Source organism: Monodelphis domestica, chromosome 1, assembly GCF_027887165.1.
Source record: "Monodelphis domestica isolate mMonDom1 chromosome 1, mMonDom1.pri, whole genome shotgun sequence".
Taxonomy (NCBI): Eukaryota; Metazoa; Chordata; class Mammalia; order Didelphimorphia; family Didelphidae; genus Monodelphis; species Monodelphis domestica.
In genome coordinates, this window is record NC_077227.1 from 261,797,568 (window position 1) to 261,821,542 (window position 23,975).

Below are 23,975 nucleotides of genomic sequence, written 5' to 3' on the forward strand. Positions count from 1 at the left end.
AAAAATTAAGGCCACTGAACATTAGCTCTCTCTTCTCCCTTCTTCCTCATCTACCATTCAGATGCCTTCTGACCCCATCTCTCTCTTCACTCCTACTTCATATGATAAAACTGATCTTTCTCCTTACCAAGGATAACCTCTTTTCTTGCTCAAGCTATCGAATTCCATTCCCTTTCCTCCAACAAACTGCCCCCTCTGTTACCCCTTCTATACTGATTCATTTCCCATTGCCTACAAATATATCTATTCTACCCCACTCTAAAAAATCTATCACTTGATCCTTCTGTTCCTGCTAACAATCATTCCCAACTCTCTACTCTTTGTAGCTAAACTCCTCAAAAAGGCAATCCAAACTAGGTGCCTCTCCTTTCTCTCCTCTCATTCTTATCTTAACCCCTTATAATCTGGCTTCTGACCTTATTAATCCATCAAGACTTCTCTTTCTAAAGTTACAAATGATCTCTTAGTTGCCAAATCCAGAGATTTTTTCTCAATCCTCAATCTCCTTGACCTTTGACACTGTTGATTACTCTCTCCTCCTAGATAGTCTTTTCTAGTTTTTTGAGACACTATTCTCCTGGTTCTCCTCCTACTTACTGACCACTCCTTCTTTGTCTTTTTTCCAGGATCCTCTTCCAGATCACACCCTCTACCTGTAGGTATCCTTGACTCTCTTCTCTTCTCCCTCAGTATTACTTTACTTCATTAGCTCATCAGCTCCCATGGATTTAATTATCATTTCTATGCTGATGATTCTCAAATCTATCTATCTTTGCTTCCCTAGTCTATCTGCTGACCCCCAATCTTGCATCTCCAAATGCCCTTCAGACATCTTGAACCAGATATCTAGTATACATCTTAAAAATTAGTATATCCAAAATGGAACTCACTATCTTCCCCCTAACCTTTGTCCCCTCCTATCTTTCCTGTTACTGTAGTGGACAATATCATCTTGCCTCAGGCACACAGCCTAGGAGTCATCCTGGATTCCTCACTATCTTTTTTTTTTAACCTTTTCCTTTTGACTTAGAATCAAGTCTGTGTGTTGGTTCCAACATACAAGTGTAGTAAAGACTAGAAGATGGGGGCCAAGTGACTTGCCCAGGGTCACACAGCTAAGAAGTGTCTGAGGTCATATTTGAACCCAGGACCTTCCTTCTCTATACCTTGCTCTCATTCCACTGAATCACCTAACTATCCCCAATTCTTCACTATCTCAAGTCCCCCATATGCAAGTTCTAGCCAAGGTCTGTCGATTTTATCTCTTCAACATCTCTTGAATATGCTCCCTTCTCTTCTCTGACACTGTCACCACTCTAGTACAGGTCCTCATCACCAGATGGCTTGATTATTTTAATGGTCTGCTGGTGGGTTTACTTGCCTCAAGCCTTAGCTTTCTTCAATCCTTTCTCTATTCAGTCACTAAAGTGATTTTCCTAAAAAGCAAGTCTGTTCATGTTGCCACCCTACTCAATTAACTCTAGTAGCTTCCTTTGAAATACAAAATGCTCTGTTTGGCATTAAAGTCCTTCAGAATCTAGCCCTCTTCTACCTTTCTAGTCTTGTACCTTATTCCCCAAAACATACTCTTTGATTTGGGAACACTGGTGTCTTAGTTGTTCCGTGCACAAGACACTGCATCTTTCAGCTCTGGACATTTTCTCTGCCTGTTCCCCATACCTGGGATGCTCTCCTTCCTCCTTTATCACTATGCATCCCTTTGGCTTCCTTTAAGCTCCAACTAAATTCCAACTTTCTACAGGAAACTTTCCCTAACCCTTCTTAATTCGAGAGCCTTCCTTATTTTAATTATTTCCTATTTATACTGTATATTTTGTGTATAAAATATACAGTATATTTTGTATACAAAATAAAACATTTTATTACAAAATATATAGTTTAAATAATAATAAGGCTTTGTATATTTTTGTTTGCATGTTATTTCTCCCCTTAAATTGTAAGTTTCTTGAGGGCAGAGATTGTCTCTTTTTGTATCCCCAGTGATTAACACGAGACCTGGTACAAAGTAGGTACTTAATAAATGTTTATTGATTGACAGATTCAGCCATTCTCTAAATTGCCAGGCACATAGTTTGCTTCCAATTTATTGTTATTGCAAACAACCCTGGTGTACACATTTTCCCAACCTCCTTTTTCAGGCCACCCTTTTCACCTATAAGATAGGGAAAGGAAGCTATAAGCCAGCCCTGTTCTGGGTTCATGGCATTCTCTTTTCTTGCTTTCCGCATTTTTGGTCATGTTGACATGTTCTCTGTTGGGCTGGGTTTGTTTGGATTGCTCTGTTGAATTATCTTTAAATATAAACTCACAGAGAGGCAGGGACCATGACAGCTTTATTGACTATCCAGATCCAAATACAACTAATTAGGGATCCCAATTGTAGTGCCTAGAAAATAGACACATTTTTGTTTCCATAACTTCTCTTTCCTCTTGTTTCTTTGCCACAGGTTCCCTTGCCACAGCCACTGATCACTGACCACAATCCAACCCAACTATGTTAACCATTGTTCCTCTTAGCCATCAACTTGCCCCTGCTTCGTGGTTTAATACCTCACAGCAGGTTTAAAAGACTAGCAAGACTGGTCTGATGGGTTTCCATCCTATGAAAATACTGACTGGGCTAAATTCTGTTCCCTCTGATCTTTTAGGACTAATTCTGGTCCTGAGTCACCCATCTTCACTATGTTCCACCTCTATTCTTTTTTTAAATACCTTTCATTTTCAAATCACAGTCATGTTACCCCTCCCTCCAGAAGGAAAGCTTTCTTGTGATAAAGAAAATTAGCAAAATAAAACATCTGAATCAGAGATCATATCTGATAATTTGGTAAAATATTCTGTCCTAATAGTTACCCACCTCCCTTTTGTAAGGGAAAAGTATGCTTATTATCACCTCTCCAAGATCTTGATTTTGACTTTTTCCAAGGACCTTCTTGTTGTCACAGTCATTATGTCCATTCTTTTCCTCTGCATCTGGTCATACACATATTCTCATTTTTCTCTGGATGAAAGCTTTATTTGTCTCCATTTTTTACTAAATAATGTTCTTTTTATATTCATATATTTGTCTTCATTTCTTATTGCATGTTATTCTATTACATTCATATATTTATTATGCAAGGCATTTTCCAATCATTCTCCAAATTATGGGCACCCATTTTATTTCTAATTCTTTGCTACCAAAAAGAGTGTAGCTATGCACATTTTGGTATACACTGGACCTTTTTTTCTGCCATAAGCTTCTTTGAGATATGTGCCCAGGAGTGAGATTGCTGGGCCAAATGGTATAGGCAATTTAATCACTTTTCTTGCACAATTCCAAACTGAAATTAAGAACAAGTAAGACCACCTCACAGCTCCATCAATGTGATTTAGTGTGCCTATATCTTCATATTTTCCCTCAGCACTGGTTGTTTCCATCTTTTTTCTTTGCAAATTTGAATAATGAAAACTGAGTTATTTTAATTTGCATTAATTATACTATTAAATGTCATTTGGAGCAAATAGTTTTCTCATTTATAGTTTGCAACTCTTATTTTGAAAATTGTTAATTGTTTTTTATCACTTTTCTATTTGTAAATTGGTATTGGCATTGGCTCTTGGTATTATATCTTTGTGCTATATGTTATGCATATTTTTGCATGATATTTATGTTTGTCCTTTATTGGTTATATAGGGTAGACATTTTCCTCACTCACTCTACCATTTCTCTTCTAGTTCCAGATCCATTAATTTTATTTATGCAGAAGTTTGTTTGTTTTTTTTAAACCCTTACCTTCCATCTTGGAACCAAAACTAAGTATTTTGGTTCCAAGATGGAAGAGCAGTAAGGGCTAGGCAATTGGGATTAAGTAACTTATCCAGGGTCATGAAGCTAGCAAATTTTGAACAGAAGTTTTTTATTTTCTTAACTTATAGACTTAAAATTTATTTGCTTTTTTTTTACGAGTCCTATTATTTGCTAAAATAATTCTTACTCTTAAAAATTCAAATTAAAAATTCTTATTCTTACCATAGTAGATCTTATTTTTTTCTGCTTTTTAAAAAAAAAGATGCAACTTTTAGATTCGGGATATGTATCAATATTGAGCTTATTGTATGTACATGGTATATATGGGATATGGCATTTTGTTCTAAACCTAATTTCTGCCAAACAGCTAGAGTCAAAAAATATATCTTCCCAGGAATTTTTATTCTTGGATTTATCAAACATAACTATTTTTCATTGCTGCTGTCTCTTGCCTATATAGCTTGTTCCAATAATTTATTTATCTATTTTAAAAACCAATAATTTTGATGACTACTATTTCATAATATAGTTTAAGATCTGGTAATGCTATGTTCCTTTCCTTTGTATTTCTTATTATTAGTTCCCTGTGCATTCTAGACCTTTGGTTCTAAATAAATTCTGGAGTTTTTTTTTTTCCTAGTTCTTAAAAAGCATCACCTCAGTAATTTGATTGGTATGGCACCAAATCTACAAATTAAATAGGTAGTATTGTCATTTTAATTACAAGGACAAGGCTCATTCATGTGCAGTGAATCTCATATGAATGCTAGCTATTATTATCTCTTCCCAATTAGTTAAGTCTTTTATATCTGTAAAGAGTATTTTGAAGTTGTATGTGTAGGAATCTTGTGTGTTTCTGGAGAGGTTATCATTTTATGTTCTTTGTCTTTATCTTAAATGGCTTTCTCCTTCAATTATTTCCTCCTAAATTTTGGTATTGCTCTATAATATGCAGGCAGAATAAGGATGATTTTTTTTTGTGGGTTTATTTTATGTATTGCCATCTCTTTGCAGTTGCTAATTATCTCACTTAGGTTTCCTCACTAAATCTGTGAGATTTTCCAAAGACACCATCTTGTCATCTGCAAATAAGGATAGTTTTGTCTCTTCTTATATGATGTTTATGACATTGATTTTATTTTTTCTAGAATTACTTGGGATAATAATGGGGAGGGGGTCACCTCTCATTTTTAGCGACCTAAGCTAAGGGTCAAGGATGATTAGCTGCCAGGGAATTGTCTATATTGGGAGGTGTGTTCAGTGGATGTGGAACACTCTTCATCCTTTAAGGGCTAAGTAGTTGCTCTCCACATTCCCTCCATGACACCCAAACTTCTATCAACTTTGAGTAAAATCCTAATGATACAATCTAACTCTTGTTATAATTTCATTATCTAGTCCTGAAAAAAGGCCACCTTATCCAAGAAGGGTCCAGAAAACCTGCCTTGGCTAGTTGATAAGAAACTGGATGCCCTTCGATTAGGGAATGACTAAACAAACTGTGATATCTGTTGGTGATGGAATACTATTGTGCTGAAAGAAATAATGAACTGGAGGAATTCCATGTGAACTGGAAGGACCTCCAGGAATTGATGCAGAGTGAAAGAAGCAGAACCAGGAGAACATTATACATAGAGATGGATACACTGTGGTACAATCAAATGTAATGGACTTCTCTACTAGCAGCAATACAATGATCTAGGACAATTCTAGGGTATTTATGAGAAAGAATGATATCCACATCCTGAGAAAGAACTGTGGGAGTAGAAACAGAGAAGAAAAACAACTGCTTGATCACATGGTTCAATGGGGATATGATTGGGGATGTAGACTCTAAATGATCACTTTAGTGCAAATATTAATAATATGAAAATAGGTCTTGATCAATGACACATGTAAAACCCAGTGGAATTGCTCATTGGCTATGGGAGGAGGTTGAGAAGAGGGGAGGGAAAGAACATAATTCATGTAACCATGGAAAAATATTCTAAATTAATTTTTAAAAAGTAAATAAACTTAAAAAAAAAAGAAAGAAAGAAGGTGCTACAAGCTTACCTGTTGGTTGCCGGGACCTTGCTTCTTTCAGGTAGTAGAGTGCCTTGTCATAGTCACCCAGGTGGTAAAAAGCCACGCCTGATCGGTAGAGAGCTTTGAAATTTTCCCCTTCTTTCTTCAGAACTTTGAGACAATACTCCTTGACTCGTTCATAATTCACCAATTCAGCTTGGAGTAGGCAGGCTATGGAGGTTGAGAGGGAAGAAGAGAGAAGGACATGAACTCGGAATGGAGAAAGCTGTAAGCTTCCTTCACAGAATCACAGAATTTGAGAGTTGGAAAGGACTCCATGAAGTGGCCATGTGGTCTAACCCCACATACAAAGGATTCCCTGCCATGATGTATCCAATAAGTGGTTTTCCAGCCTCCACTTAAAGTCCTCCAAAAAGGGGGAACCAATCATCCCCTGAACCAGCTCACCCTATTTTCAGACATTTCTGAATATTAGGAAGTTTTTCCTGACATAATATCCAAATTCATCTCTTTGACTGATTTTGCTGAGGACCGACTCAAACATGGGAAGGCTTATGACTAGCCATGAGGTTTTGAGTTCATTGGCCATGGTAACTCATGATATGGAAGCAGCTATGCTTCCCTTGGATAAATAAGCATTTATTACATATTTATAACAAATCATATGTATTACATTTATTTCTATATTACATATTATATTGTTATACATATGAAGATGAAATAAAAATAAATGGTAAAAAAAGAAACTAAAGAAATAAATCCTACTTAAATATATAAGTTGTTGGGTTTTTTTTAAAGCAATATATCCTAATAGATAGAGAATTAAAATCAGAGTTAGGAAGACCTGGGTTCAACTCTCACATTTGACACATATTAACCATATGCCTCTGGGGAAGAAATGTAATTTCTTGGTTATCTAGGCAATTCTCTAATATTAAAAGGTACAGAGAAGGTGCTAACCTGAATTGGTAGCAAGGGGATTTCCTTATCTGGAAATTCCCTAAACCAATGAAATCACAATATTAACTTAACTGCTGCTAGTTCAAACATGAGATCTTTGACTAATGGCTGATAAACTGTGAAATTATTAGAAAAACTGAATCACATGAATATTTAACACCATGAATCAACATCATGAATATTCAACACATACATATTTAACATCATAATATATGACACAAAAGACAAAAAGTTTCAGCTAAATGTTAGGATAGTTCATAGTTCTCTCTTAGAAAAACAAATTAACTGATGGTGTTGGTTTCATAATGAACCCAATAAAACATGCCATTCATTTCATAAAAGCCTTTGGTTCCTTGTCTTATATTATTTAAGTTGAGAACATGGGCAAAAACAAAACAAAGCAAAAAAAAAACACCAAGAAGAAAATTACAGTGTTAAGCATTAAACTGCATTGTAAGGGATGAGGAGGTAGGGAAATTCTACAAAGAATTTGATAGGTTTCTTCAAACCAAGTCAGCATATATGTTGATATCTGGTGACTTCAATGCAAAGGTGGTTCTGGGGAAGGATAGTGATAAGTATGTTGGAAAATATGGCTCACATTGAAGAAATAGGCAGATACCCTATAAACTACTAAGAAGTCTCACCTCTGTATCTCATGATGACATTCTAGAATAGAGTTGGAAGTTAGGCAAGTCACCCTTCTGGGCCTCAAATTTCTTGTCTGTAAAATGAGATTATAGATTCTTGCTCTAAACCTACTAATGGGTCTAGGAAAGGTACACGGTCATGTAAAGAGAAGAAGAGACTTTAAAAAAGAAGATACAGCCTTCATTTCCTGTATGTACACTTGTAATATTAGGGCTAAATTAAAAATAGCTATAAAGGGACTCCTGACAAAAAAGAATATCCACCTCCATAGAAGGAACAGATGGAGTCTGAATGCAGATTGAAACATACCATTCTTCACTGTATTTCCTCCATGAATTTTTCTCTAGTGTAAGCAATATGTGTCCTCCTTCACAACATGAACAAGGAAATATGTATTATGTGATAATATATATATATAAAATACATCATATTATTTGCCTTCTTAGGGAGAGTGAAAGATAGAAAGGAGGAAGAAAAAAGAATGAGACATGGATTTTCGAACATAACTAACGTGAGAATTTGTTTCTCTTGGATAAGCATATTTGTTATAATTTATTACATATTTATAAAAATAATATCTATTACATTGCTATGTTATATTATATATATGTTGATAATATATTATATTGTTATGATACATGTTATATATTGAAAAGAAATATCTATACTTCTAAAAATGGCTATAAAAGCTCAAGATTTTGTTAGCACTGATGAATGGTGCAAAAAATGAATGATCATATTGAAAGATCAGAAATGACTACTGAAATGGAAGCCATATGAAAATCTATGTTCAGTCAGATCGTTTAGTTAGAACAAATGACAAAATCAGCATCCATTTAGGAGAAACAGTAAAGATGACAAGAAAACACTGTATAATTGCAACAGCTTCAACATGATCTATTCAAATAAGTCATTGAAGCTGGAAAATGGAAAAGTAAAAGGTAGACATTGACCTTGATTATCATTATTTCTGGCAAAAGCTTAACAGCTATAAAGCAGTTGTCATATCAAAGAAATAAAAAAAGCTTAGAAACTGCCTCAGCCGACGAATGAGATGGATGAGGGGTCACGAACACACACACACTGGCAAGGCATCAGGGGAAATGTTGCCCAGGAAGTAAAGTGAGTCATAGCTGGAGCCTGCTTAGATGTAGTGGGTCACCTAAGGATCTTACCAGTCCATTCATCTTTTTATCTTTAGTCCTCATCCTTCTTGTCCTTCTCTGCAGCTTTTGATACTGGAAATCATTCCCTCCTCTCTGGACATTTGCTCCTCCCATGGCTTCTGTGACCCAGCTCTCTCCTGATTCTCCTTCGTGACTGAACACTCTTTCTCAGTCTCCTTTGCAGTAGTTTTATCATCTGTCTCCTTTGACCTTAGCATGGGTGTTAAGCACAGTTCTGTCCTGGTTCCTATTCTTTTCCCTCCCCATAGGCACATCTCCTTAGATTTTCTATCTATCTGCTTCTTTTGCTACTCTGCTGCTCTACTTTTCAAAATGCATTGTCTGAGACCAAGCCTGGGAAGAACAAGACCACTCATTTTGGCATTATCTGGGACAATGCAGGCTCCTCTCTACTCTTACCATTTATTGTTCTGTAATTATATCCCAATTTTCCACCTCATCCCCTGAAAACCATCATCAAGTTAACATTACCATTGTCTCTGGAAAAGGTTTGTTAATTCACTACCAAACAATTCCCCTTAACAGCTTTTGAACTTTCCTGACCACAGTTTCTTTTGCCAAGCCACCACTCTCCCCTATGTATGTGGTCTTCCTGTTAGAATGTAAGGTCTTTGAGGGAAGGAACTCTTTTGGCTTGTTTGTTTGCTTGTTCTCTGCATTTGTATCTACAGCATAGTAAGCTCTTTTTTTTTTAACCCTTATTTTCAGTCTTAGAATGAAAACTAAGTATAGATTCCAAGGTAGAAGAGTGATAAGGATTAGGCAACTAGAGTTAAGTGATTTGCCCAGCTTTGTCACACCGCTAGGAAGTGTCTAAGGCCATATTTGAACCTAGGACTTCCGTGTCCAGGACTGGTTTTCGATCCACTCAGCCACCTAACTGCCCCATGAGAAAGCTTTTCATTTATTCATTCCAAAGATCATTTCTACTTATCTACAAATCTAAATTTCTACAAATCTCTATATTAATTTCTAACCTTTTTCCTGAACCCTAGTTCATTTGATATCTCTTCTTGGATGTCCTGTAGGGCATCTCAAATTCAGCATATCCAAAACAGAACCCACTATTGCCATTCCTACTCTGCAACATGCTCCTTCTCTAATCTTGTTTCTTTTGAGGATGTCAGCATCCTCCCAGGCACACAAATTTATAACCTCAGAGTCACTGATATTTCCTCTCCTACACTCCCATATATGATCAGTTCCTAAATCCTGTCAATTCTTGCTCTATAGCATCTTCTAATTATGCCTTGCTTTCCACTCATAGAGCCCCCAACCTAATTCAGGCTTCTATTACCTCTTGTTTAGACTATAAAAGTCTGCTTCTTGCCTTCTCCAACCCCCTCTCCATACACCTGCCAAAATAATATTCCCAGAAGGTACAGATTTCCCTTCTAAAAATACTTCATGGTATTTCATTATTGAGAAGATAAAATACAAAATCCTTAGCCTGCCATTTAAGACCTTCCCCATCTAGCTCTCAAGCTCCTTCCTTCTCTTTGCTCCCTTTCTTCTCTCTCTCCCTTACTTCCTTCTTTCCCTCCCTTTTTCTTTCTTTTCTTCCTTTCTTCTTTCTTTTTGGTAAAATGTGGAATTTAATTGAACATTAATTGAATTAAATGAACATAAGTTCATTGTTTTTAAATCCAGAAGATACTTTAGTGGCCATGCCTTGCCTGAATAAAAGTCTCTTGTACAACATACCTGGCAAGAGTCATGAAGCCTTTGTTTGAGGAACTCCAGTATGAGAAATCCACAGTCTCTTAAGACACTCATTCCACTTTTGGATATGTTCATTAATATTTTTTTCTTATATCAATGTAAAGGTTATTTCTTTGTAGATCTTCCACGCAATCTTATTTCATACTATTTCTTTTCTTGAACACCACATTTCTATCAAAATGCTATATTAGCTATTCTCAGATCTTGTTCAATCCCCTATTCTCTGATGTTTTTACAAGCCATTCACTAGACCTGATGTATGCCTTCTTCTCCTCCACCCACCTCTAAGCTTCCTCGTGTTCCTTCAAAGTTCATTTCATGTACCATGTCCTCTCATCCCCCCAACTGTTAGTGAAACTGCCCCATCAGATTTCCTTATGTGTATCTCTCTCTCTATGTGTCTCTCTGTCTGTATGTCTGTCTCTATCCATCTATCTATCCATCTATCTATCCATCCATCCATCCATCCATCCATCTATGTATCTATGTATCTATGTATGTATGTATGTATGTATCTATCTATCTATCTATCTATCTATCTATCTATCTCCCCAATAGTACTAGTAATAATGATGATGACATAGCTAGCATTACTATAGCACTTTAAGATCTGAAAAGCATGTTAAATATATTTTCCCATTTTATACTTACAACAACCTTGTGGAAACTGAGGCAGATAAAATTTAAGTGACTTGCCCAGAATCACACATATAGGAAAGATTTTGTGTTCAAACACTTTATTTGTTATTGTTCAGCTATTTCAGTCTTGTCTAACTCTTTGTAACTCCATTTGGGTTTTTTGGTTTACCATTTCTTTCTCTAGCTCATTTTACAGATGAGGAAACAGGCAAACAGGGTGAAGTGACTTGCCCAAGGTCATATAACTAGTAAGTAGCTTAGCAGATTGGAACTCAGGCTCCTTTCTGATCCCAGGTCCAGGACCCTATCCACTCTTGTTAGTAAAACTCCATCAATAAGGACAGCTCCCTGAGAGCTCAGTGTCTTATTTTTGTCTTTATATCCCTAGCATCTACCACAGTGCTTTACACATAGTAGACATTTAATAAACATTTGTTGGAGTTGATAAATATGGAAAGAAGATTGAGAGGAGGGAGGTGATGCATTTTAGGCACATTCTAGGGGCAGGATTAACAACAGCATACAGTTAGGCAGTGGAAGAACATGTTTGACGAATGGTGACAAGTCTAATTTGACTGTTCACAGATTAAATGAAAAGGAGTTGTGTGAGATAAATAAAAGACTAATGGTAGTAAGTGAGCAGTTATTTTCCTTAAATATCTCCCAGACAGCTTTGTAGCCTCTCTCTCATTAGAACAATCAAGCATTTAAGTGCCAACTTGTGTGCAGAACACAGTGCTAGCTACTTTGGGAGAACACAAAATAAATAAGGGGCATCACTCTCAGCTCTAGAGAAATGAATGGGGACACAAGGGGCCAATATAGGAAATTATGACCCATTCGTGTTAGCTAGCTAGCTCCCTTCTCTGACCTTGCTCCAGGCTCACAGGGTCTGGCAAACCATGATTCCTGAGACAGTAACAAATTGTTGAACCAGACACAAAAGACGTTCTTTTAAGACTCCTTAATCTGGTCCCAACCTATCTTCCCATCCTCATTAGATGTTCCTTCCCCTCATGTACTCCATGACACTGCCAAAGTGGCCTTCTCCATTTTTCACATAGAACTTTCTATCTCCCTTTTGTGCCTTTGTACTGGCCATGCCCTATGCCTATAACTCACTCCTTTAGCTTGACCTCAGAGTCCTTCTCTTCCTTTTCACCTCCTCAACAACCCCTCCCATGAAACCTAGCCTGATTCCTACCCTCTTCCCCTAATTGCTAGCACCCTTCCTCCTAAACTGCCTTGTATATATTTTTATCTTTGTATATATTTACCTATCTTCCTCATTAGAACATAAGTGATTCCTCTTTGTTAGTGGGGGTTTATTTTATTCTTTGAATTCAAAGCTACACAGTGGTTAGTATTTAGAGAGTCCTAGCGGATAGAGGGATGGGCCTGGATTCAGGAAGATCTGAGTTCAAATCTGTCTTTAGATACTTTCTAGCTGTGTGACTACGGCCAAGTTACTTGACCCTGTTTGCTTCAGTTTTCTCATCTGTCAAATGAGCTGGAGAAGGAAATGGAAAATCATTCTAGAATCTTTTGAGCAGTTAGGTGGCTGAGTGGATAGAGCACTGAGTTTGGAATCATGAAGTTCAAATCCAGACTCGGATACTTGCTAGTTGTGTAACCCTGAGAAAGCCAATTAATTTCTGTTTTCCTTAATCCACTGGTAAAGGAAATAACAAATCACTGTAGAATCTTTGCCAAGAAAAGCACATGGTCAGTATGGCCCACAGGGTCACAAAGAGTTGGACATGACAACAACAACAACAACTAAATACTCATTGACTGACTGATGTCTCCTAGAAAGGTCCAACTTCAATCCTGCTAATTCAGATACCTTTCCAGTCATCAGAAATGTGGTAATACATTCATTCAGAAAGAACAAACCTTTCATTGAGTGGTTTGTAACCGACAAGTTTTGGATGAAAGAAAACTTTCCCTTGCAACATCAGTGAGCCACAAACCAAGATTTCTGAAGTTGAGGACCTGAGGGTAAGAAAACCAGGAAATGAAAGAGAATGGGAAATGATGCTTGAACTGGCTAGTCAGGTTCTCTAGAAGGGAATCCAGGTAAGTCAATAGAAAGGAGCAAAACAGTTGCCAAGAGGTTAACTTAATGTTTTCATTTTATCTCCCCTACCCCCTCCTTCCCATGTCTGTAGGACTACCAGTTTGCTTTCAGGTGGCCTTTTAGTCAACATCACAAAGCTGTTGTCAATCAAGGGCTCCACATTTTAAGAAGGAGATGGTAGAGTTATCAGTGACTAGTCCTCTGTGGGGTGATCAGAGACCCCTAGGAATTGGGAAAATTCTTAGGGAGATAAAAGAAGGGTTAAAATCTTAGGGCTAGTATTTTAACAACAGAGCGGCCAAGTGGAAATAGCACCAGCATTCAAATCTTCTTGAGGAAAGGGATTGATTCATTTTAGAATAGTATAGGGCATCTGGTTAACTGATTTCTCCCCAAGAAGGGTAGGATAGATTTCAGGGAGGTCCTTGAATGTGAATAAGGCAAAAATTATACTTTTAGTTCGATACAATTGGTTTCTTTGGTAATCCTATGTATTTTATTTTATGCATTTAAAAATATTCTGAGAAGACATGCTTAGGCTTCACTGAGCTTTGAAAAGGGTCCATGGTATAAGAATGGTTAAGAAACCTTGGCCTTAAAGGAAGGTCTTAGAGGTAGCGAGGTTGTTTAGTAGACAGAGCATTGGACTTAAAAATCAGTAAGACTTAAGTTCAAATTCTTTGTCAGATATTTGCTAGCTATGTCACTCTGTTCAAGTCACTCAACCTTTCTCAGCCTTAGTTTCCTCATAGGGAAAGATGGATTCAGTGACCATTAATGTCTCTTCCAGCTCTAAATCTGTCATCTTTTAAAGTATAAAGAAGTTATTTCTTAATGCTGTATGACAGACAAAGGGCAGGTAATTCTGGTCGTGATTCTCTGGAGTTCCCCATTCATTTGTAAGGATCCACTGGAGAAAAAACAATTTGTGTGTATTTTCAGACTATGAACTAGATAGTGCTCTGTATTTTCATTACCAGTTAGACCAGTTTCTTTGAAATAATTTCTTATTGTTTAATCTTTATATACTAATATCTGTTGATACCTGTATGTCCATTATTGGTTTGGAAACTGATAGAAGCAGTATGGATGTTAAACATTCCTAGAATACTGGTGCTTAGCAATACATCTAGATCACTCTATGGAGGAATCATCCATGTTAAAACTTTAAAATTTTACTTCTTTGAAGATGTGTCCTTTTGACTTACTGTGGTATGCATCGAGATAGTTGTCTGAAGGCCTTATATACTACTCATATATAGTATAAGTTTTTCCTGATGGTCTAGAAATCACAGAGTCAACTTTATGTATATAATCCCTTCCTGTGGGTCATACACCTTTTTGGGGATTTTTCTGAGATTGTTTAATTTCTTTTTAATGTAGCCTACTAATCTTGCAAGGATCTCTGTTTGAAACACCCCATGTGTTGCAAAGAACCACTAGGAAACATCAGGTGTCCTAGTACATTGCAAAGACCCAGAGGAATTCTTGCCTGTGAAAATGAGAGGGTGACTTCCAGTCAACCCCAAGTCCCCTATCCCTATTGGGAGCCCTGCTGGGACCAGATTTTCCTTCTTTGAGGTGAAACTCAATTTTCTTTATTGACTTTGGGCTGGACCTTTAAAAGCATGAAGACAAGTGGAAATCTATGAGAATTTTGGGATTGTCTTGGCAGAGGTACTGGAGTTGTTCCCTATTGCCTTCTTCAGCTCATTTTACACATGAAAAAACTGAGGCAAACAGGGTTAAGTGACTTGACAAGGGTCACACAGCTAATAAGTGACTAATGCCAGATGTGAACTCGGGAAGAGTACTCTTCTTAATTCTAGGTCCACCATTCTATCCACTGTGTCACCTAGCTGCACCTTTCTTGAGTTGTATAACCATTTATTGTGGTGGGACAACTAGGTGACTCAGTGGATTGAAAGACAGGTCTAGAGACAGGAGGTCCTAGGTTCTAATCAGGCCTCAAGACACTTCCTAGTTGTGTAACCTTGGGCAAGCCATTTAACCCCAATTGCTGAGCCCTTACAATTTTTCCATCTTGGCAATGATACTTAGGATCAATTTCAAGAACAAAAATAGGGGAGAGAGATTTCCATTTCCACCAGCTCTCATGGAATGCTGTCAGTTTTTGGATTGTCCAAAATTTTTGATATGTGGACATTGATGGGACTTTTTTTTTAAAGCATAAGATACTGTGGAACATCTCTGCTCTGGAGGAAGCACTCCTATGATCCTATTCACTATAACCTATGAATCGGTACCAGTGCATACCTCTTACAATCAAAGGACACAATTGACTCAACACAAAGACATTTATTCAATAGTTCTGTTCCTCACTTTTATTTATTTCTATTTTTTTAAACCTTTACCTTCTGCCTTAGAATCAATCCTGTTTATTGGTTCCAAGGCAGAAGAGTGGTAAGGGATAGGCAAAGGGGGTTAGGTGACTTGCCCAGGGTCACACTGATAGGAAGTGTCTGAGGCCAGTTTTGACCCTAGGACCTCCCATCTCTAGACCTGGTTCTCAAACCATTGAGATACCCAGCTATCCTCTGGTCCACACTTTAAAATAGTATATTACCTATGATCATCATTTTCTGATAGCTACCTACTACTTTTTACTTCTGGTATCTCAAGAGCATATCATCCTTACTATTAATTATGTTGAAGTAGTCTCTTTCTGTAGTGACTCTCCTTGGTACTGGACTAAGTGATCAAAGGGGACTTAATGAGTTTTGCAGACAGTACATAATATGAACAGCCAAAGCTCCCACCGATTCAAATTAGGTTTTTAATAATAAGTCAGATATAGGTATAAGAAGGCTATTGACAAGAGGGGACCACCTACATTGTGAAGGAACTTGATATTATAGTAAACAAAGAATAGCTGAAGGATGTTTAGCCTGGAAAAGAGAGAAGTTTCTTTGGGATAAGGGTAGAAGGAAGGACCATCAATGTGAACTTCATGTATTTCAAGGGTTGCCATTAAGGATTAAATTGATTTTATGTATCTCCAAAAGCTAGTAGTACTAGGAAGAGAAGGCAGCAGATTTGGGCTCATTAGGAGGCAAAACAGTTTTTCAATTAGAGCTGTTCAACACCAGAATAGGTTGACAAGGGGCAGAGAGAAGAAATGAGGAGACTGAGTTTCCCACCACTGGAGGTCTTCAAGTGGAAGTTGGAAAATCACTTTTCATGGATGTTATAAAGAAAATCCTAGTTCAGACAGCTTAGACTAGATCAGGAGTCAGCAAACTACAGTCTGGAACTGCTGCTTGTTTTTGTAAAGCCTGAGAGTTAAGAATGACTTTTACATTTTAAAATACTGTACAATAAAACTTTATTTAAAAATGTAAATGCCATTCTTTGTTCAGTGGCCTTACAAAATAGGCAGTAAGCCATATTTGGTTTGGCCTGTTTGCTGCCAACCCCTGACCTAATGACCACTGGAGTTCCTTCCAACCCTGTGATTCTGTGTAACTGATTTAATACCTAATAATGAATGCATTTTGGGGGCCATAGTGAGTGTACACGATATCGGATCAATAGGACATATGGCATCTGAGGGGGTGGGGGGTTATGGTGATTGTAGAAAAAAGTCCAGATTCAGAATTATTTGTCCTTATTTCTATATATAGAATCATATATATCTGCATATTCTACATTAATATATTATATAAAATATATCATATATGTAGAATAAATAAAATACATATTCTACATGTAGATTATAGAATTCTTCTTCCTCATATAAATCCTGATTTTCCCTTCAGTTTTCAAATGAATTGCTACACCAATGAACTGACCTGTTTCTATGATGATTTGACTCCATAGAACCTTCTGGATGGACCTCTCTTTTTTTGGTTACTCATTATCTAAGCATTGACATACACTATTTTCTTAACAGCCACATAAATTCTGATTATTTGCCTAAAACAGTCCCAAAGTCCAAGAAGAATGGTTTGGCCTGAGGTGGGTGTTATCCTCTCCAATTCACAGATAAGGAAACTGAGATTGAAACAGAGAAGTTAAATGACTTGGGGAGGGAGGGCAGGGAGCTTCACTTCGTGGATTAATGCTTAGACCTCCCTAAACAATCTTCTTATCCAGGTAGAGGCTTTTTTTCTAATTGGTTTTTGTTTCCCTCCTTTGGGGGGGGAGGGGCAGTAATTACTATGGGAGGGCAGGAGGCATCAGGGAGAAGGAGGTGATGGGGATCTGCTCCAATTCCTTCCAAATCTTATCCAGATCAAACCTAGTCAGTCTGTGAGTCAACAGACTTGGGGGAAGGGAGAGGGAACTTTTTGCTGATAGTCTCGCCATCCAGCTGTGGGCTTTCATCACCAGCTAAAGATTCTGATCAGAATTCAGCTATCAGGCTGACAGTTTTCTGGATGGTGCCTGAGGCACCAAAAAGTCCCCTGGGCTCCTTCCTCTCCACTCCTTCCCCTCTGCCTCCCTCTCCCTCACCCTCACCTCTCACCAGTTCTATTGACTGAGCTGAGAGCTTAAAGCTTTTAAAAGCCAGTTGGAGTGAGGGAAACCAGCAGCCCTGGCTCCAGACCCCATACCAGGAGCCCTTGAGGAAGAAGAAAGGATGTTTTAGTGACTCTCTTTTCTGACCCCATTAGCAAGTCCTAGCTTGTATTTAGGAACTATCTCTTCCAGCTCCGCCAGTGAATTACTTGGGGTTCTTCAGATAAGTAAGAAGGATTTAAGGCTAAGACAAGGGGCCTTGGAAATCATCTGGTTCAGGTCTCTTGCTTTACAAATGGAGAAATGGAAGCCCAAGAATGGGAAGAACTTACTCTAGGTCTAAAAGGTGAAAAATGGAAGAACTAATTTTCAATTCAATCCCAAAACACCTACTCTGTACCAGGCACTATGCTAAAACACTGCCCTCAAGTAGCTTACAATCTAATGGTGTAGACAATACACAAAAGAAAACTAGAAAGTTGGGGAAACATGAGTGAGGGGTACCCAGAGGTGTGGGGCATCTTGTCCCACGAAGTTGAATCAGGCACAATAGACAATGGAGAGTGGAGTCAGCTGGAAGTCCAATTTGAAAATGGTTCCTCTGAGTTCTGGCTTTGGTCCTCAATTTTAAGTCTATAATATGTTGATCAAAATGTTTTCTGCTTTGCCATTTCCTTGAAGGATTGCTGTGGGGCCTTAGAAGACTCCCTGCTTGCCAAATGCATGCAGCTCTTGTAAGAAAGGAACCCCAAAGCCATTTGTAAGTACCAGATGTAGTAGCAGCAGTCTTGCTAAGGTGTGGCCCTCAAGCAATGCTTGACTCTTTTCTCCTTTCTCTTCTAATGAAGCATGCATAGGTTTTTCCCTTCTGCTCCAAATGATAGGTTTAATGTTGCTTGAGATGAGAAGAAATCACAGGATGACTCCTGTGCACAAACCCATGTCTTTTCCCTTGAACCATTTCATAAGTATATTTGGCTTCAGGGTTTAGGACCCAGAGAACTTGTTACTAGAAACCTTACTGGACAACCAAATTCCAATCTGCTCCAGCGTTTCTAACCCTCTGTGTGCCATGGACCCCTTACACTGCTGAAACCTAACTCCTCAGAATCACATTTTTAAATAACTGAAGAAAATGTGACATTTCAGTCAGAGTTTAATGAAAGTAAAGGTGTAATATCTTTACCTATCCAAGTTCACGGATCTCTAATTAAGAATCCCTGTTTTGCCTAGCCCCACAGAACAAATATGATAAGATATTTTCACCCCACTCATTTGCAGAAGTGGGAGGACTGCCGGTATGGAACATTGCATATATTTTCAGATTTTTTAAAATTTATTGAACAGTTCTGCTGAATTTTTTGCCTTCTGCTTTTTCTTTGGGAAAAAAAAAAAGCAACAACAACTATTATATGAGATGACTTTCTGGGAAAGAGAAGGGAGAGAAGAAATTTTGTTGATATAAAAAACAAAGGACATCAATAAAAAATTTTTTAAGGAACCCTCTGCTTTAGATGGGGGGGGGGTTTGGTGAGAGGAGGCTGAATCTATTTTTCTGTATGCTCACTCCTCTATTTATTTAGTTGGTCTACACTCAGAGAAGTTTAATCAAATACAGGGGAGACTATTATTGAGTCATGGCTGTCAGACTAGTCCTTCAATTTTCCTTTGATCTCCCAATTCAATGCAATTTAACAGTTATGAAGTACAATCAATCAACAAACATTTATTGTCTTCTCTTCCCCCCCCCCCCAACCTGGTTAAGTGCTGAGGACACAGATATGAAACAACCTGGCTCCTCCAGGAACAACATACGTTCCATAGGCACGGTGCCAGGGACCCCAGATATAAAAAACACAAAATGGCATGAGCTTTGCCCATAAGGAACTTCTAGTCTAATAGGGGATAAAATTTGGCCACAAAGAAATGAGAAGGTGGAACAAGGAGATCAGAGATCTAGAGCCTCAATGGACCTCAGAGGTCATCAAGTCTAGGAGTTCTTAACCTATGTATATATGTAAATGAACATATATATGCCCAGACATGTATATCTGTGTTTATTTAATTGTTGTTTTGTTGATTAGTCCTGTCTGACTCTTCATGACCCCATTCAGGATTTCTTTGACAAAGAGACTGCAGTGGTCCATTTCATCCCCCAGTGAATTTTACAGATGTGTATATACATATACATACATGTATACACACATATATATATGTGCCACCTAATTGATATATTGATATATATACATATATATATCAACCTAGTAACTAGGTACAATGGATAGAGTGCTGGGCACTGGGCAAGTTACTTAACCCAGTTTACTTCAGTTTTCTCATCTGGAAAGTGGGCTGGAGAAGAAATGGCAAACCACTCCAGAATCTTTGCCAAGAAAACCCCAAATGGGATCCATGAAAAGTCAGATGTTACTGATAAAATGTCTGAACAACTGTAAGTAACTATTTCAATATAATTGGTTTCTTTGGTGATCCTATGTATTTTATGAATTTTAAAGCATTATACTAAGATATGATCTATATGTTTCACCAGACTCCCAAAGATCAAGTCACACAGAAGTTCAAGAACCCTCAATCTTGTCCAACCCTCATTTTATGGATGAGGAAAAAGCAGGCCAGAAAGAGTAACTTAACCAAGGTCTCACTGATAGCAAATGTCAAAGGCTGAATATGAACCCAGTTCTTCTGACTCTGGAGTTGGTGTCCTTTCTACTGTTCTATACTTTCCTGGTCCCCACCCAATTGCTTGGGCCATTGACATCTATAGTCTTCTCTGCCACTCTGTTTACATTCTCTCTGTAAAAAGGAATTCTTTATTCTCTCTCCAAATCAGGATCTTGAGCTCTGAAATTCTTCCCTTTCATATAATCTCTTCCCTTTCCATCTCTCTCCATGCCTCACTCTTGGGTTTTATTTTCACTGATATCTCTGATATCTCCATTGTTCCCTGTTCTCCAAGTCTATTACACTGGCTTTCTTTTCCTCCTCAGAGTCAACTTGCTCAATTCCCAATCCATGCTTGAATTTCATGCTCCCTTGTCCCATGGCCCATCCATACCCTTCCAGTCCTCAACCCTTAGGTTAAACCAACCATCTGCCTTCTCCATTTGCATTCCCATGCTGCCAGATGTCACATGCAACTATGTTGGTTATATCCACTACTAATTCATATTATCTAATCTCAACTGGGTCCCTTGCTGCTGCACAGTGATACTTTGATTCCTCCCTAACCAACTCTCTCTAAGCAGGCTGTTTCTATCCTCAAGGTTAAATCTCCTTTATCCTCAGAAAACTTCTCTTCCCCTAACCTCTAGTACCCTCCCAATATCTCTCTTCCCTGTCACTCTCAGGTTCCTAGAATAAAGGGTGTGCATTTTCTGCTTCTAGATTCTTACCACTCATCTCCTTTGCCTTTATAATGAGGCTTCCAGCCTCAACACCCACTATTATTGCTTTCTCAAAAGGATTTTTTAACTGCTCCATCCAATGTCTTTCTCTAAGTCCTTCCTACTCATCTGGGCATTCTGGTGGTCCCTTAATGGAGACACATGATCAGCATAGCCCACTGCAGCTGAGCACAAGAGATTCCCCAACCTCCACTGGGATTATAAGTGTGCATCATCATACCGGGCTGGAAGGTTTCTTCTAAGAACCATGGTAGCCTCTCACTTAGATACTTTTGGCACAGATCCTTTAGCAAATTTTCAGACCTTTTTTTCTAAGTCTGTAGCTCACAGTGGGCTATGCCTTTTGGAAACAAGCATCCTAAACCCTTTGGCAAGGTAGAGTACAGACTGGGAACCAGTGAGAAAGGCAAAGTCAAGTAAGGCACAGGTGGGCTGAATATAATAGATTAAAGTCAGGGACCATAAAGATCCCAAAAGGCTGAAAATAACAAGATGAAGTTTAAAAAGGATAGACATAAAGTCTTACCCATAGGCAAAAAAAAGCAGCTGTACAAATACCGGATGGGGGAGACATGGCTTAATAATAATCTGTGTGAAAAGGTTGGGGTTTTTTTGCTGTCAACAAGCGGAGTCAGCAGTATGACATGGCAGCCAAAAAAGTATATGTCAACTTCGGCTACATTAATAGAAGAGCAGTGTTTAGAGCCCGGCAGTAGGAGGAGGGAGGAGGCAAGGGGCAGCCAAAGTTTGAGTGTACTTCTGCACTGGTCTGACCACATCAGTTCTGGGCACCACACTCTTAAGCAGGATATTGATGAACTGGAATGCATCCAGAGAAAGGAGATCAGGATGAAGAAGAATCTGAAAATCATGTGATATGAAGAATGGTCAGAGGACCTAAGGCTGAGCCTAAAAATGAGATCATTTAGTGGGGATTTGAGAGCTGCCTTCTAAGAGTCACATCTGGAAGAGCGATGAGGTTTATTTCAGATGATCCCAAAGGAAAGAAGTAGCCCCAGTGAGTGGGATCTGTAAGGAGTCAGATTTCAGCTCATTGCAAGGAAGAACTCTTTAAAAGTCAGAGGTGGAGTGGGTAGGCAACCCAATGAGCTCGCTTTCACAGAAAGAGTTGAGCAGAGGGTGCTGTTGTTCAGTCTCGTCTAACTCTTTGTAACCCCTTTTGGGGTTTTCTTGGCAAATAGATTGGAATAATTTGTCATTTCTTTCTCTAGCTCAATTTACAAATGAGGAAACTGAGGTCACATGGTTAAGTGACTTGCCCAGGGTCACCCTGCTAGTAATTATCTGAGGCTAGATTTGAAAAAAGGAAGAAGAGTCTTCCTGACTACAGGTCTGATACTCTGTCTAGCTGTCTTAAACAAGGGGGGGATGCCCTGAGCAGAGGGTAGAAAGACCTCCTTTCAGAGAGGCTAAAGAAGCAATTCCTACATGAGGTTAGAGGTAGAATTAGCTGACTTCTAAAACCACTTTTAATTCTAAGATTTTATATACCTGACAATAGATGCTTCTGCTAGTTTGGACCTTGAAAATGTTGCAGGTGTTATCCTCATTTCATAAAAGTGTTTTATCTTCTCCACATATCACAGAAATTCAGTTGTTCAACTCAACATCTATTAAACCCCTACTATGAGAACAGAACTGTACCAGAAACCAAGGATACAAAGACCAAAGAAAACATTATCTGTCCTCAAGCAGCTTCTATAGCACTAAGGGAAATAAAATCCCCCAAGGCCAGGGAGCCTTCAGTGAGGTTGTTCTACTCCTGTTATTGTTTGAACAACATTCCCAAGAGACATCTTCTACTCTGACTTAAATATAATTATCTCAGTGATCTCTGGAGAGGCATTGCGAAATGATGGAGAGAACAGAGTAGTTGGGTTCATAAGTGAGACTCAAAAGAAGCTCAATACAAAGTTTTTTTTCTCTGAAAACATAAAACACCAAAGCAGTCCCTATTTGATTTGTTGTTGTTCAATTGTTTTTTTTTTCAGTCACATCTGATTCTTTGTGACTATTTGTGGTTTTCTTGGCAAAGATACTAGAATGGTTTGCCATTTCCTTTTCCCACTCATCTGACATTAGGAAATTGAGGCAAACAGGGTTAAGGGACTTGCCCTCTTGACACCAGTGGTTATTAGCAGAATGTTGCTGTTGTCTTCATTTTCAAGAATGGGTTGGGTTTAAGTGAGGCAGAATTGACAAGATTTTCATCCACACTCTTCTAGAGTCACTGAAATCTAGACAGAAGTAAGATTGAGGAGCTGGTGTGGGATTCAGTGGATGACCTTGGCACCTTCAATGTCTGACCAAGCTCTAAGCACTCCGAACTGCCTGTTTCAGCTGCTTTCATGGCCATTGGAACAAATTGTTTCCATCTGTCCATTCCACCAACGGAAGTCTTCACATGCTTGGAGTAGACACCCTCCTAATTCACCAACAGGCCTGAGACTTGTGGGATACCCTCAATCTGGTTTAGCCCATTTGCTGAGATGGTTTGCCAGGTGTGGCTGCTGGGCAGGTGACAGTTTCTTAGAGCCACAGGTGAGAATTGGGTGAAAGGTAGACACCAAAAATGGATGAGCACCCCTCAAAGGGACTAAGCAAGCTCTCATACCTGAGAGGCTAGTCCTCCTTGAATACCCATACATTAGCAGAATAATAGAAGGTAAATCCCCTGAGGGACTAAGAAATGTACTTCTTTCCTTTTGGCAGAGAGGTAGGGGGACTACAGGTACTGAATACTCGGTCAAATATAATCACTGTTTTCTTTCACTTTACTGTTTTTCTTACAAGGAGGTAATATGGGATGGGGAGAGGAAGAGGGGACATATCTAAAAATGTTTAAAAATAAAAAGGCATCAAAGGAATTTATTTTTAAAAGTCAAAATTAAAGCAAAAAATAAAGTTAATTCCTTTCTTCCTCTAACTTTTGCCTCTTCAAGTGATGCTATACTAACTGAGTGAGCTTTATT

The 23,975-nt window shown here is 38.4% G+C and overlaps 1 protein-coding gene across 1 annotated transcript in view; it reads right to left on the reverse strand.

The window, feature by feature from the left end:
• The window catches only part of TTC9 (tetratricopeptide repeat domain 9), a 59,507-nt gene that overhangs the window by 17,304 nt on the left and 18,228 nt on the right, over positions 1–23,975 (reverse strand). Inside the window, exon 2 of the mRNA XM_001376165.4 lies at positions 5,867–6,049. Within this exon, the coding sequence (XP_001376202.1) occupies positions 5,867–6,049 (183 nt within the window). The remainder of the gene's footprint in view (positions 1–5,866; positions 6,050–23,975) is intronic.